This window comes from Cervus canadensis, chromosome 25, assembly GCF_019320065.1.
Source record: "Cervus canadensis isolate Bull #8, Minnesota chromosome 25, ASM1932006v1, whole genome shotgun sequence".
NCBI lineage: Eukaryota > Metazoa > Chordata > Mammalia > Artiodactyla > Cervidae > Cervus > Cervus canadensis.
This window is the reverse complement of record NC_057410.1, coordinates 26,338,080-26,354,948: the sequence shown is the minus strand read 5'-3', so window position 1 is coordinate 26,354,948 and position 16,869 is coordinate 26,338,080. Positions and strand designations below refer to the sequence as shown.

At 38.0% G+C, this 16,869-nt stretch overlaps 2 protein-coding genes across 2 annotated transcripts in view; one reads left to right on the top strand and one right to left on the bottom strand.

Annotated features, from left to right (window-relative positions):
* FAM186A (family with sequence similarity 186 member A) overlaps positions 1 to 2,276 on the top strand; it is a 74,990-nt gene extending 72,714 nt beyond the window's left edge. Inside the window, 2 exon segments of the mRNA XM_043447493.1 lie at positions 1,299 to 1,450; positions 2,090 to 2,276. Of these exon segments, the coding sequence (XP_043303428.1) occupies positions 1,299 to 1,450; positions 2,090 to 2,276 (339 nt within the window).
* The window catches only part of LOC122427692 (tubulin alpha-1C chain), a 1,128,437-nt gene that overhangs the window by 164,632 nt on the left and 946,936 nt on the right, over positions 1 to 16,869 (bottom strand). The window lies entirely within an intron of this gene.

The window sequence follows — 16,869 nt, the reverse complement described above, 5'->3', positions numbered from 1 at the left end:
TGATAACCATCAGTGTTGCTTTTGGAAGTGATAGTGACCTTCCAAAAGTTACAAAGCTGAGATTAGAGTTCTTTGCTCTGGAATTAAACGCTGCCCTTACTTTCTCCAGCATGCAGCTCTGGAATGTTTTTGGAGTTCTAGAAATATTTTCTATTTATACCTCATTCTGTTTTACTAAGTAATTAATTAATAAGATTAGCTTACTTGCTACTCTAGAAGGTACAGAGAAATTTCTCATTATAGACATATTGTGAATTTTTTAGAAGTTACTTTTTTTTTTGTCATGCCACACAGCCTGCAGGATATGTTTCCCAACCAGGCATTGAACCCAGGCCTGGAATGAAAGCCTAGAATTCTAACCACTAGTCCATCAGGGAACTCTCCAGAAATTACAAGCTACAATATATAAATATTAAAACTCTCTCACCTTAAACATGGATATTTTTGACAGTTCTGGGTTTGGAAAGTATGACCAATGTAGATGGAGTAAGGCAAGATGAACTGGCAATGTCATGAGCTGTCTAACAGGAATGACAATGTCTAGGGCATTTCAAAAGATGCATAAAGGTCTGGGTTCAGGAAAGCTAGAATCTAGATAATGAAGTAGGTATGAAGGTATTAAGAAAGGAGAGGGAAAAACAAAAGGAATGAAAGGGTAGAAATGCATAAATACCTTACACTGAATCAGAATCGTGGTCAAGTCATGTCCTACTCTTTGCGACCCTATGGACTGTAGCCCCACAGGCTCCTCCGTCCATGGGATTTTCCAGTCAAGAATACTGCCACTTCCTTCTTCAGGGGATTTTCCTGACCCAGGGATCGAACTCGGGTCTCCCACGCTGCAGGCAAGTTAACATATAGAAAGCATCTGACAGTCAGTGTTAGCTATCATTACATTTGCACAGTGCTTCTTCACAATTTGTGAAGTTTTCCAAACATATTATACAACTCTCACAACAACCTTGTATTATTATCCTTGTTTTAGAAATGAGAAGAAAGAGGTGCCAATAAAATTGGCAACTAACCCAAAGTCACAAAGCTAGGAAATGAGAGAACTAAAACTAGAACTTAAAGCAGGACCATGGTCTTTATATATTAATAACTGCCAACTCTGAAATTGTGTGTTGGAGGTGGGTACAGATTGAGGAGTGGTTGGAGGAAGGGAGAAAAGGCATGGAGAAAGAGAATTTGGAAGAGGAAATATGTCATAGTTTAGCTAGTGCCAGCTCAGAAGATCATCCTAAAGACTTTGGCCCTTTCTTTTCATGATTTCCTTTTTCTGATTTATTTACTTTTAGCTTCAAGAGACATATAAATTGAATCTCGATCAACCTATCCCTTTGGTCATTGAAAAAAAGCAAATACCTGCCTCTACCAAATCTGTTCAAAAGCCATGCCTAAAGCTACTGAAAGAAGACAAAAGGAAGTATAACATTCTCAATAAATTTAGGTGTGTGGTAGGAAAGACTTACATTAAACTTTCTTTGGATAATAAATGTAAATTAACGCTTTTTTTTTTTCTGCCCAAGAGATTCCCCTTCTCCACAATTATGATATGGTGCAGTGGATAATGGTGGTGCAAGTATTAATCTTCTTAGCTAGTCTGCAAAAGGCTTATTTCTACTTAAAAATTTAACATCTAGTTTTGAGTTCCTTTAAAAAAATGAAGTTGATTCTTTGTTAGTAAGAAACAAATTATTTCAATATACACAATGAAAAAACTTAGAAACATTTTCTTAAAGAAAAAAAGGTAGAAACTTTGGAAAAGATTGTTGTGGAGGTGGGGTAATAGCCTGAATATGGAATGTGTACTCCATGAAGCTAAGAAAGTTGTTTAAAATATATTAGTAGATGAAGTCATGGAAAGGCAACTTTCAGGAAAAAAAAAAAAAAAAGCTATTTTTGCAAATTCTGCTATTTTAACCCATCTCTCAGTTGAAGTGACCATAACTAAAGTTCCTCAGTGCCAGGGGGAGCTTTATAGGACAGGGTGGTGCTGAAGAGAAGGGAGGAGAATAGGAATTATATCTTGAATGGCTTTGGAGCTCAGGAGAGTTTGATGCTTAAGGAGTGCTCTCTGATTCTCTAGAAAAGACGACCAACTGCAAGCCATCTGGAATGCAGATCTATCCACTTCGAGTTACCCAATAACAGAGAAGACATCAATGCATTCACTCTGGGCCCAGCTGGGTGGGTACCCAGATATTCCTATGCTGCTTCAGTTAGATGTTCAGTCAGCCTTCATAAGATCTCTTACATGTATTCAGTCAAGGTAAGTTAAGCACTGGGAGAACTCTGATAATTGGGCCTTTGATCACATACCTTTTGTTTCCTTAACTTGACTTAGAGCACCAGGGAGTTACCAAAAGTAGGTTCTTGGTGTGACGTCAAACTCACACCAGTTATAAAAAAGTACCCATAAATTCAGCATTAGTCTTTTAGTGTTTCTTTTCATGGGCCTATTGGAATAATATAAACAAACAGACAGACAAAAAACAGTTATAATATGGCAAAACTTAATCTAACACTAGAAAGGTCCACTTTTGAATTCCACTTAGGGATTTATTATTGAAAATACCAGAAAGACCACTGTAAAATGCTTTTGCTCACTTCATGCTTCAGCAACATGACCTTAAATTCAATTGTCATATCTAGGCCCAATCTGAAGTAAATTCAGGGCTTATATCCCAGGATACACTGAAGACACTTGGAAACAATAGGTAAGGTGGTCATGTGGTTCCATGTTTCCAAATTCTATTAAACCAGATTTTAGCCTATCATTGGAAATCATTCCAATGGAACTTAAGAGTTTTAGAGTCTGCATTACTTCTTTCAGGAAAGAGAATTTAATGTTCTAAACTAAGAATTTAGAAGATTGAACTTTGTAACCTGAAAGAATTTGTGACAGCAGTTTCATTTATTCTGGTGAAATCCAAGTCCTGGGGTAAGAAGAAACAGCATTAACTCATAAATTTGTTTAGGTGGCAGATACCAATGGCTCAGACGGTAAAGCATCTGCCTACAATGCAGGAGACCCGGGTTCAATCCCTGGGTCAGGAAGATCCCCTGGAGAAGGAAATGGCAACCCACTCCAGTATTCTTGCCTGGAGAATCCCATAGATGGAGGATTCTGGTAGGCTACAGTCGTCCATGGGGTCGCAAAGAGTCAGGAACGACTGAGTGACCATGAAATAAGACACTTAAAATTTTACTATAATAAAGTAAAATAATAGCAAAAATATTATGTAATCTTGTTGCTGCTGTTCAGTCACTAAGTTGTGTCTGACTCTTTGCAACCTCACAGACTGTAGCACACCAGTCTCCTCTGTCCTTCTATTTCCTGGAGTTTGCTCAAATTCATGTTCACTGAGTTGGTGATGCTATCTAACCATCTCATCCTCTGGGCTTCCTCTACCTTTTGCCTTCAATCTTTCCCAGCATCAGGGTCTTTTCCAATGAGTTGGCTCTTTGCATCAGGTAGTCAAAGTATTAGAGCTTCAACTTCAGCGTCAGTCCTTCCAATGAATATTCAGGGTTGATCTCCTTTAAGATTGACTGGTTTGATTTCCTTGCAGTCCAAAGGACCCTCAAGAGTCTTCTCTAGCACTACAATTTGAAAGCATCAGTTCTTCGGTGCTCAGCCTTCTTTATGGTCCAACTTCACATCTATATATGATTATTGGAAAAATAATAGCTTTGACTATACACATCTTTGTTCGCAGTGATGTGTTTGCTTTTTTAATACACTGCACCTAGATTTGTCATAGCTTTCCTTCCAAGGAGCAAGTGTCTTTTAACTTCATGTCTGCAGTCACCATCCACAGTGATTTTGGGGCCCAAGTAAATAAAATCTGTCACTGTTTCCACTTTTTCTCCTTCTATTTACAATGAAGGGATGGAACCAGATGCCATGATCTTAGTTTTTTGAATGTTGAATTTCAAATAATCTTTTTTACTCTCCTCTTTCACCCACATCAAGAGGCTCTTTAGTTTTTCTTCACTTTCTGCCAGTAGAGGCGTATCATCTACGTATCTGAGATTGTTGATACTTCTCCTAGCAATCTTGATTCCAGTCTGTGAGTCATCCATCCCAGCATTTCACATGATCTACTCTGCATAACTCTGCATGTAAGTTAAATAAGCAAGGTGACAATATACACCCTTGTCATACTCTTCCCAATTTTGAACCAGCTCATTTCTCCATGTCCGGTTCTGTTATTTCTTGACCCACATACAGGTTTCTCAGAAGACAAGTAAGGTGGTCTGTTATTCCCATCTCTTTGGAAATTTTCCAGTTTGTTGTGATCCACACAGTCAAAGACTTTCATATAGTCAATGAAGCAGAAGCAAATGTTTTTCTGAAATTCTTTTGTTTTCTCTATGATCCAACGAACGTTAGTAATTTAATCACTGGTCCCTCTGTTTTTTCTAATCTCAGCTTGTACATCTGGAAGTTCTGGGTTCACGTCCTGCTGAAGCCTAGCTTGAAGTATTTTGAGCATAATCTTACTAGTATCTTGTAATTAACACTATCCTTGCACCTACCATGTATTGTAATTACCTTATTACTTACCTTCCCTGATTTTAGACATTATATTTTAGGGAGATTAGCTGCCTATTGTGTTCAACTGCTTCTGTTTTTGCTCTGCCTGCTTTACTTTCAAAAATATTTACTACTTACTATGTACTAGGTACTATAAATGAGGCACTGAGATACAACATGTGAGAAAGTTTCAAGAGACCATGGATGCCAGGCAGAAGGAACAATATTTGAAAAAATTCAGGACCAATAACATATTGTTTCTTTTACGTTGTCTCATAAATTTTTTAAATTAAAAATATATACAAACAGAAACCTCCCTATTCCCCCAGTACCCTTTCTTCCTGTTTCCAACAGGGGTGACTGGGATTAAAATTTCTCTTCCTGCCTTGATGTGTTATGTGATGCTTAGAGCTAGTGTCATCTTTGGCAACCCTGAGGTGATAACCACAGGACCAAAAAGACAATACACCAAGAATTACAGAGGAGGAAGATAAGTAAAACCCTATCTTTGATGACATTAAGTTACTGTAACAACCCTGAGTACACCTGCCTCTGGCTGTTTTTGTTAGGTGAGCAATGAATAACTTTTTAGTTTCAACCATCCTTAGTCAGGGATTCTGTTACTTACAGCTCAAAAACATTACTGACTTAATTAGTTTATATTTTTTCCCCCTGAGGAAAGCTTTTCCTAATCTTCCCTATTGCCATTATGTGCCATTTCCCCAAATTCCATAATATCCTAAGCTTATTACTCTATCATTGTATCTACCACAGGTATTATAATGATCTGTTTATGCAACTGTCTCTTTGTATCCCAAGAGGTCTGACATCTTGACCCATTAGAAATATTCAAAAAAGTTCAATGTTGAATGAATGAATAAATATATGTTTCTGTCTCCAAAGAGGTAACAATTAAAGTAGGGGATGATAAGATACTGATGAATTACAAAAGATAACAACTATCAAAAGTACAATTTTTTTAAAAAAGTTTTTATTTATTTATTTACTGGCCATGCTGCATGGTTTGTGGGATCTCAGTTCCCCCACCAGGAACTGAAACCAGGCCCCTAGCAGTGAAAGTGCTGAGTCCTAACCACTGGACCTCCAGGGAATTCCCAAAGGAACTGTTTTCAACAAAATATAATTTGAAATATTTTCATTAAAAATTTTCAAAAATATATAAGGCATAAGAAAGTATAACAAAGACGACAAATTACTTTTGACCTCTACCATTCAGGGATAATACTGCTGCTAACATTTTGCTATATAAACTTCTGTTTGAAAAGGAAAGTTGTATTATTCTATTAAGGTATAATTTTTTTTTTAACAAATGGGGTTAGAAGCTATTCGAAAATCACAATCTTCAGTTAGCAGCACACAGGCTCTAGGGAAAATGAAGCAAAAGAGTAAGCTAAGAAGAAAATATAAGTAACAATGGCATTTTTATTTGATTCATTTAAATGCAAGTGGTATTAGTACATATTTACCATACATTAGAGTAATACCTATTATAGTCCCAAATTTGAATTTATAAAAATAAAAAGCAACTTTAAGAACTTTATCACATTTGCCTAAGAATGGTTTATGCAATCTGATGAACACTTACTATGAGCGAATCCTAAAAACAAAAGCAAGACCTAGTTTAAGCCAAACTGTGTTATGTGAATGACTGAAGAGAATTTTATTCCAGGTAATGATTTCTGTTTTGGGTTTCTTTGTTTCCAGGAAATAATTTCTAACCACAGTATGGGATGGTAAGATTTTATGATTCCAACTAAATACTGATTATAAAACAGGGTTCACATTAAAAATAAAATTATAGCTTGCCTCAAGAACGTTAAATAAACCAGACTATCATTAATTAACTAAATAATTTCTATAAAAATATTTATTGAGGGCCTATCATTGCTAAGTACTAAGCAGGGGCCAGGGATGTTAGAATAAGTGAGACATAAGTTTCTATACTTTTGGGGTTTATATTCTAATGGAAGCTATAGAGAAGTAAATCAACAGTTGCAATACTGTATGATTAAGTGGTAAATGATGGTGGAAGTGCTAAATATTTTGGAAGTACAAAGAAGTATTCAACCCAGACAAAGATAAAGCTCTGTGATTAGGTCTCATCATCTTTTGGACAGCCTATACCTCTGGACTGTGAACTTTATCAATGCTTGCTAGTACCCTGACCCCTACCTCACCTTAGATGGGACAGGATGGCTAGAGTTGACTGGAGTTGGGTATTTCCTTCAAGCAGGTTAGGCCCTGATGAAACTCCAGCATGTTAAACTTTGGTAAATAGTTTCTCTTGAGGGTAGATTTGTTAAGAAGAATAGAATGGTCTGCTCTACTTCAGAATGGTTACCTTCCCCAGTCCCCTGGGGTAAATGGGATTTTTCTCCAGTCTTCACTGTCAGGACCTAGTAGAGTTTCTGGAGGTCGTTTTGACTAGGTCCCCTGGATTTCTTAACTCTCAGACTTCTTAATACTGAGCCTCCAACCATTCATCAGTTACAGTTTTAGGTTTTCTACCAGGCGCTGCTTCCTGCAGAAGTTTCTGCTCATGAGCTTCTGATTTAGTTAAGCTGTAATTCTCTATCATCTGTCTATCCAATTTGGGGGCAGTGGTTTTCCCTGTGACCTCACTTCTCCAAAGAATCAAAGAAGAGTTGCTGATTTTTCACTTTGTTCAACTTATTTGTTAAGACTGAGTAGTAACTTCTTGCATATATTTTTCAAAAAATTTCCATGCACTTACTTTTGGTTGCAAAAATGGACTCATATCAGACACATCTTTTAAGCTACTTTGTGTTTCACTTAACAGTAAATCTTTGAAATTTTTCTACATTAATATAGGCTTACAGCATCATTTTTATTGTTTACATGATATTTATTATATAGATCTATCATAATTTATTGAATGGTTCTTCCACTGATAGAAATTTGGATCTTTTTCAACATTGCAAACAATGCTGCAGGAAATATCCTTGTACAGGTTTGTATATTTATATGATGATTTCCTTATGAAAATTCCATAAAATAATTTTTTTCCAGTTACAAAGGTAATGAATGTTCATCATAAAAAAATCAGAAAATACAGACAAGTCCATGCCTAGAAATAACAACCATTGTCAATAATCAGGCCATGTTCTAACTTTAGGTCTAAGAATACTGTCTAATAAATATAAACTACTGCCAAGTCCTGCTCTTCCTGATTTATCCTGGGAGACATTTTGCCTTGTTAAGGTGACTTTTATATATATGAATTACATATTAATTTTACTAGTTTAACTTTGTGAGTTTTGGAGGCACTCAATTTCCCTATAAATCATCTATATTCCCACAAATGTGTTCAAGAGCAACTTGTAATAAGATTTTCTTGTCTTGTTTCCAGGTTTAAGAAGATTCCCAGGTGATTGTAAAATTAAATACAAGTATGGTTGAAAGTAAATTTCAACATTTCAGTAAAATGCCTGTTTTGCTCTCTTTCATATATATATACATTGCTTTGCCTATCCTATGCTTTTTATTTCTGCCTGTAGTTTTTCAGGCTAAACATCTTCATTTCCAGACTACTACCACTCAAGAAAGAATATCTTCTGCTCTAAATTGCTGGAAACACAAAGCTTCAACAAACACTAAGGTAGGCTGTTACAAAATGATCCCTGATGTAATGACAAAGTGGTACACTATACCTCCCATGCCAACCCAAGCCTAAATATACCTCAGAAATAAGAAATGAATGGGTAAAAAAAAGAAAATGAAAACGAAACCAGCAGAAATCCCTGGAGGGTCAGGAGATACTTACGATTTGATAAAGAAGGAAAATAGAAGCCCTGGACAGAGGACGGCCAGGCTTCCAACATGGAGAGTAGATTTGGGGAGAAATCCTGAGTTGGACTCTTTTCTATCCACCACTGCCCAGAGTAGATCACTACCTTTCCCATCAGCTCTTCTATAATACCAGAAAGTAGGTTCACAGGGGAACACTACTGGAAGGTTGGATTTAAAAAAAAAAAAAAAACAGTAAACTTCTGATTCAAGAAACAAGCATCTAAAGTTTTCCTCCTACCTTTCCTCGTAGGCTTTCTCTTTATCCAGAGGGCTAGACAAATACATCCTTAGAAAAGAACACAAAGAACTAAACAGACATTTCTCCAAAGAAGACATACAGATGGCTAACAAACACATGAAAAGATGCTCAACATCACTCATTATCAGAGAAATGCAAATCAAAACCACAATGAGGTACCATTACATGCCAGTCAGGATGGCTGCTATCCAAAAGTCTACAAGCAAGAAATGCTGGAGAGGGTGTGGAGAAAAGGGAACCCTCTTACACTGTTGGTGGGAATGCAAACTAGTACAGCCGCTATGGAAAACAGTGTGGAGATTTCTTAAAAAACTGGAAATAGAACTGCCATATGACCCAGCAATCCCCCTTCTGGGCATACACACTGAGGAAACCAGATCTGAAAGAGACACGTGCACCCCAATGTTCATCGCAGCACTGTTTATAATAGCCAGGACATGGAAGCAACCTAGATGGCCATCAGCAGATGAATGGATAAGGAAGCTGTGGTACATATACACCATGGAATATTACTCAGCCGTTAAAAAGAATTCATTTGAATCAGTCCTAATGAGATGGATGAAACTGGAGCCCCTTATACAGAGTGAAGTAAGCCAGAAAGATAAAGAACATTACAGCATACTAACACATATATATGGAATTTAGAAAGATGGTAATGATAACCCTATATGCAAAACAGAAAAGGAGACACAGATGTACAGAACAGACTTTTGGACTCTGTGGGAGAAGGCGAGGGTGGGATGTTTCGAGAGAACAGCATGTATATTATCTATAATGAAACAAATCACCAGCCCAGGTGGGATGCATGAGACAAGTGCTCGGGCCTGGTGCACTGGGAAGACCCAGAGGAATCGGGTGGAGAGGGAGGTGGGAGCGGGGATCGGGATGGGGAATACATGTAACTCAATGGCTGATTCATGTCAATGTATGACAAAACCCACTGCAATGTTGTGAAGTAACTAGCTTCCAACTAATAAAAATAATTGAAAAAAAAAAAGAAAAGAAAAGAACAAAGCCTGGGGTATAGAGAAGTTCACCAAGGGGCAAAGCCCTCTGATGAGAGCAATACACATAAGAATATTCAAAGTTGGACTGTCTCACTCACCGGGAGTGGTATACAAGCTAAAGCCTAGGTTTTGACACTTCCCACCTTGTTCTCCTTCCATTACCCACTGAGATAATGGATACTCATGAAAGAAAATGACCTCACAGGGGAAAGTACCTAGACAATTAGGAAGAAAATAACCTACTCAAGATGAAAGAATTACTAGAATACAAGCCAAATAAAGACCATAAAGAAGGCTGAGTTCTGAAGAATTAATGCTTTCGAACTGTGGTGCTGGAGAAGACTCTTGAGAGTCCCTTGGACAGCAAGGAGATCAAACCAGTTAGCCCTAAAGGAAGTTAACTCTGAATATTCATTGGAAGTTCTGATGCTGAAGCTGAAGCTCCAATACTTTGGCCACCTGATGTGAAGAGCCGACTCATTGGAAAAGACCCTGATGCTGGGAAAGATTGAGAGCAAGAGGAGAAGTGGGCAACAGAGGCTGAGATGGTTGGATGCCATCACTGACTCAATGGACATGAGTTTGAGCAAACTCAGGGAGACAGTGAAGGACAGGGAAGCCTGGCATGCTGCAGGTACGGGGTTGCAAAGAGTCAGACACAACTTAGCAACTGAACAACAACAATAAGCCAAATAAATGTTCCCAAGAGGATATTGATAATGAAGCAGAAACAAACATTTATGAAGAACCAAGTAGGATTACTGACTATTCAATGCATAATTGAAATAAACTCACTAGATGATATAAACAGCAAAATGGACATCACCCAAGATCAGTCAAGAAACTTTTCTAGAAGACATTGAGAAGAAATAAGAGATGAAAAAACACAAAAATTAGTAAATATGAGGCTAGAGAAACTTCCCTGGTAGACCAGTGGTTAAGAATCTGCCTTCCAATGCGGGGGATGAGGGTTCAATCCCTGGTCAGGGAACTAAGATCCCACATGTGACGCTGCAGCTAAGCCTGCGTGCTGCAACTAAGATCCTATGCAGCCAAATAAATAAATAAAAATAAATTTTAAAAAATGAATTTAGACATAGAAAAGACAGCATTTATATAATAGGAGTCCTAACAGGAGAGAAAAAAGTTATTGTAGGGAAGATTATTTTTTTTTTTAAGTGAGAACCTTCAAAGAAAGATTGATATTGGGAGGGTATATAGGGAGGATAAATCAGGCTGATATAGGAAAATTGAATATTTATTGATATTTTAATGAAATTTAAGAACTCCAAAGCAAAGAGAAAATTCTAAGCAAAGCAACTCACCCACAAAGTAAATGAATCAGAATGATGTCAGACTTCTCAGGAGCAACAGTAAGGACAGGAAAACAATAAATTTTTTTTTTAATATTTTTAAAATATTAAAAACAGAAACTTTGAAGCTAAGTTATATTCAACTAAGCTATCGCTTAAACATAAGGGTATAACAAATATATTCTCAGACCTTCAAGGTCTCATCAGATTGTCATTAAGACCCCTTTTAAAAGTATTCTTGAAGGAAGTAATCTATTGAATGAAAATTTTAGGAAATGCTATAAAATATAAGATAGTAAAAATGAGAAAATAATTGTGTAAAGCTTGTTGGTGTCTAAAAAACATAGTATATACATAAGCATTATACACACACACACATACCACATATAACAAAGTAGGGGGAGAGTGCAATATCCAGAGACAGGTAAGAGTGTATATTAAGATATTTGTCCTAGGAATTCCCTGGTGATCCAGTGGCTAAGATTCTGTGCTCCCAATGCAGGGGACCAGGGTTTGATCCCTGGTCAGGGAACTAGATCCCACATGCCGTAACTAAGAATCATGCATGGCACAATAAAGACCAAAGACCCTGCATGCCACAACTAAGAACTAGCACAGCCAAATACATAAATAAATAATTTTTAAAAAGTATCTGTACCATTAAGGGCGAAGGCACAGATAGGTGTTGATAAGTTTAGTAAGTTGGAAAAGATAAATACAAGTAAGAGTCTTAACAAGTTAAAGATAACCAATGGAAGAACAAATAGAAAATGTGTACTTTTCAAACTCATAGAAAAAACTGATTAATATAAGGAAATAAGCAAGAAAAAAAATGGAAGAAAATTTAAACTAGGAAGAAAGAAAATATTCAACATAAAGATAATTTATCAGTTTAATTTACCAAGAAAAGATAGAATGCTCAGATTTAATTTAAAAATAAGATCTAGCAATATAATGTCTATAAGAGTCACACTTAAAAGAAGGACAGGACAAAAGGAATCAAAAAAAGAACGGATATATGTGTAACTGACTCACTTTGCTGTAGAGCAAGAAACAGCACAACACTGTAGATCAACTAAACGCCATTAAAATTTTTAAAAAGGAGGACAGGACAAAGTTAAAACAAAGAGATAGAAAGAGACAAATATGTACACCCCACCCCAATATCCGCCAAGGCAAAGCAGACATATAATAACAGGCAAAAATAAATTCAAGGCAAGAAGCATAACTGGGGCAAAGGGAGATAGTAGATAAAGAATATAGAGAGAATATCATGCACCTATATTGTTAATAAAGATGATTATAACACTGTAACCTCAAAATATGCAAAGCAATAACTGACCCCTTGCTCTTTCCTGATAATACTGATAATACTTCCTCACTTGCAACCCACTCAAATGATGTCTATTTTATTTATTTACTTTAATTAATTAATTATTGTATATTTTTGGCTGTACTTGGTCTTTGTTGTTGCCCAGGCTTTCTCTAGTTTTGATGAGCAGTGGCTACTCTAGTTGCAGTGTTCCAGCTTCTCATTGAGGTGGCTTTTCTTGTTGTGGAGCACAGGCTCTAGGCGCTCTGGCTTAAGTAGCTGTGGCCCAGGGGGCTCAGTAATTGTGGCACATGAGCTCAGCTGACCCACAGCATGTGGAATCTTCCCAGACCATGGATTGAACCCACGTCCCCTGCATCAGCGGGTGAATTCTTAATTGGACCACCAGGGAAGTCCATCAAATGTTGTCTATTTTAACTCTCATCCCTCTTATTCACTTGGCCTAGAAATGAGATGGGGATCTTCCTCGCTCCTCAATGCTACTTTCAGATCATTCTCTCCTAGTTTCTAATAAGATTCAACTTTAAATCTCCTGTCATTAGACTGAATACCGTCCATTGTTCTCTCTGTTGAAATCTTTTACCTCTTCCTTACTCACTGTAACTTAATCCAGTACTTCTGTCACATGTATGTGTGTGTGTGTGTGTGTGTGTGTTGTGTGTGTGTGTTAGTTGCCCAATCATGTCCGACTCTTTGCGACTCCATGGACTGTAGCCCATCAGGTTCCTCTGTCCATGGGAATGTCCAGGCAAGAATACTGAAGTGGGTTGCCATTCTCTTCTTCAGGGGATTTTCCCAACCCAGGGATCGAACTCAGGTCTCCTGCATTGCAGGCAGACTCTACTGAATGAGCCGGAAGTCATCACCGGCAATTTCAATATTCATACAGCTCTTTCCAACACCTGGCCTCACAATTCTTTGATCTATTCTTCTTCAGAGATATAACCCTTGATCCATTAATCATAACCTTGACTTTATCATCACAAAAAAAGCAGGGTGGGGGGTGGGGGGAGGAAAACTGCAATCCTTCCATAGTCTCAGTTTCAAATAATTCATTCTCCAAACATCATCTCTTTCCAGCTTGCTCCTTCTAGTACCCCAACTCCAACAATCCTTTTGAACTCCACAGGGTCCTTTCCTTTATTGATTTAACTACCTGCTTACTGCCTCTCATCCCTTCATATCCTCACTTCCTTGGTAACCCAGCTAGAATTCAACAGTTGATAATTATACCCAGTTTCTGATATATGATCTAAACTTGAACTCACTTGTTTCTTTCTTGCTCTGAAATACTCCCTGGCTGATCACAGCTCAACTTAAATTCAGTTTTCTCTGTCTATCTCATAACTGCACTCTGGAAGCTGAATGTGGCTTCAGGAAAACGTTCAAACTTGCTGACTGATCTTACTTCAAATAATCATTAACCTCAAGTGGCCCATAATACTGCCTGGCAAATATACTCTATTTCTCTAATCCATTACTCTCACTGTCCTGGAAAAAATTCTGTATTTTCTCCTGTCCCTTCAGATCTCTGAGGCCTTCTCTTCCATCTTCCTTCTTTTGGATAGTCATGTAGCTCCTTACTGCACTGAGAAAATGGAAGTAATCATGATTAACTCAGATTATTAGCCACCTGTATGTACTTGCTCAGTTGTTGTCTGACTCCTTGCGACTCCATGGACTGTAGCACACCAGGTTTCTCTGTCCATGGGATTTTTTCAGGCAAGAATCCTGGAATGGGTTTCCTTTTCCTATTCTAGGGGATCTTCCTGACCCAGGGATTGAACCTGCATCTCCTGCATCTCCGGAGAAGGCAACGGCAACCCACTCCAGTACTCTTGCCTGGAAAATCCCATGGATGGAGGAGTCTGGTAGGCTGCAGTCCATGGGATCATGAAGAGTCGGACAAGACTGAGCGACTTCACTTTCACTTTTCACTTTCATGCATTGGAGAAGGAAATGGCAACCCACTCCAGTGTTCTTGCCTGGAGAATCCCAGGGACGTCGGAGCCTGGTGGGCTGCCATCTATGGGGTCGCACAGAGTCGGACACGACTGAAGCGACTCAGCAGCAGCAGCAGCAGCAGCTCCTAAGCTCCTGCCTCAGCAGGCAGATTCTCTACCACTGAGTCAGCTGGGAAGCCCCATTATTAGCCACCATATCTCCCTAATTATCTAAATTTGTACTTGTATAGTCTTCTTTCTCTCTTGTTATCTGTGGATGAACTTAACTGTATGCTGCCTATTTACTGCCAGCTTCTCTACTTGCACACTAGACCTCTTCTAGTCAAGGACATCAGTTCAATAATTCTCTCATTTCTCTCAGTACCACTGACTTTTTCCTCTCTAACATGATGTTAATTTTCTTAACATTTAACTTAAAAACAAACAGCTGTCTTAGATCCACCTCCTCTGCCAGTTATTGCTCCATTTCTCTCACCCTTTTCACAGAAAAATTCCTTTCAAAACCTGTGTAAACTCACTGTCTCAATTTCTTTTCTCTCTTGAACCCACTCTAATCAGGTCTTTGCCCCAGTTCCATCATCCAACTTACTCCTAGCAAGGTCGCCAACAACCTCCAGATTGTTAAGTTCAAAGGTCATTTTACTTGGCCTTACTCTTACTTGGCCTGTCAGCTACATTTGAAAGTGCCAATCACTCTTTTTCTTTGTAATCATCTTTTTCCACGTGGCTCTAGGACATCATGCTCTCCTGGTTTGCCTCCTATCTTTCTGGCTACTTCTACATCGTTTTGCTGGTTCCTCTTCATCTCTCTGATGGCAAAATGTTGGGATGGTTCAGAGTTTACTCTTTGGACCTCTTTTCCTGCATACACTTCCTTGATAGTTTCAGTCAGTCTTATGGTTTAAATACCATGTATATGCTGATGACTCCAAACTTATATCTCAGCTTTTATTTTGCTTCTGAACTTTGCCCCTGCATTCTAGTCCTGTATATCCAACTATCAACTTGATATTTTCACGTGGTTGAGCTCCTGATAGTCTGCCTATTCCTTAGACTTCGTCCCTGATACTTTTCACCTTGAACTTGTACCTTGAATATATCTATTTTGTTTCTGCATTTATTTATTTGATGTTTCTGTTCATATTAGCCTGAAACATCTACTTATATCTCCACCTTCAATTTTTCCATATTTTTTAAAATGTCTTTTATAAATAATATATTGCTAGACCTTAACTTATGTCCAGTCTAAGCTCCAATCTGAGTTTTTGTCTTATTTAACTGGTTAACATTCATTGTAACTTCAGTTATATTAGAACTTATTTTTGCTGTTTTATTTTAAAAAAGGAGTAAGATGAACAACTCCCTAATGAGTTAATCAGCAAAAAATATATGAATATTCAAATCACATAATAAAATCAAAGGAACCAGCTCCAAATACAGCAGCAATTGAAAAGAGTATTATGGTTAATTATAGACTAATACACTAAAAAACTTACTTGCAGTATATGACTTTGTAAAATTATAAAATGCCAAATTGGCAAAAGAAATTAAAATATAAACAAACCAAATACAAAAGTAATTAAGACCTTACTCCCTAGAAAAGAGCCTTAGGCTTACATGGTTTTAGAGTGAGTTTCTAAGACTTCAAGGGACCACTAATTCTTTTGTCAATTAAATTGCTCCAGGAAATAGGAAAAGAGGGAAAAAATTTATTCCAAAATCAGACAGACAGTACAAGAAAAGAGAATCATAATCTATGTCACAAATGAAAATAGATTTTAAAAAATAGATACAGATAAATATCATACAACTGAATTCAACAGTCAAGATGTTCTTCCAGGAAGGTAGCAGGTTAGTGGAAGCAACTCAGGTATATTAACCAGGGGAACAGGTACATAAAATAGGGTGGATGCAGATGAGAAGAAATGTATCAACAAAAGGAACAACCTAGTGCACACATAGTTCACAGACAGATATTAAACCATGAGAAGTGAAAAAAATGGAAGGATATTTGAAGCACAATATTATTTATGCATATTATTAATAAAAACAAATACACATTCTGGCATTCTATGACTCTTCCCATGTGCTGTGTTGTGCTTAGCAGCTCAGTCATGTCTGACCAACTCTTTTCGACCCCATGGACTGTAGCCCGCCAGTCTCCTCTGTCCACAGAGATTCTCCAGGCAAGAATACTGGAGTGGCTTGCCATGCCCTCATCCAGGGGATCTTCCTAACCCAGGGAATGAACCCAGGTCTCCCTCATTGCAGGTGGATTCTTTACCATCTGAGACCAGGAAACCCAAGAATACTGGGCGGGGTGGGTGGGGGGCGGTTAGCCTATCCCTTCTCTAGGGGGATCTTCCTGACCCAGGAATTGAACTGTGGTCTCTTGCATTGCAGGTGGGTTCTTTACCAGCTGAGCTACCAGGGAAACCCACAACTCTTCCCATGCCTCTTCCAAAAAACTGTAGGGAGCAAAAAGAAAAACAAATAAAAATTCCTACTACTGGGGCTTCCCTGGTGGCTCAGTGGTCAAGTATCTGCCTGCCAATGCAAGAGACATAGGTTCAACCCTGGATCTGGGAAGATCCCCCATGCCTCAGAGCTACTAAGCCT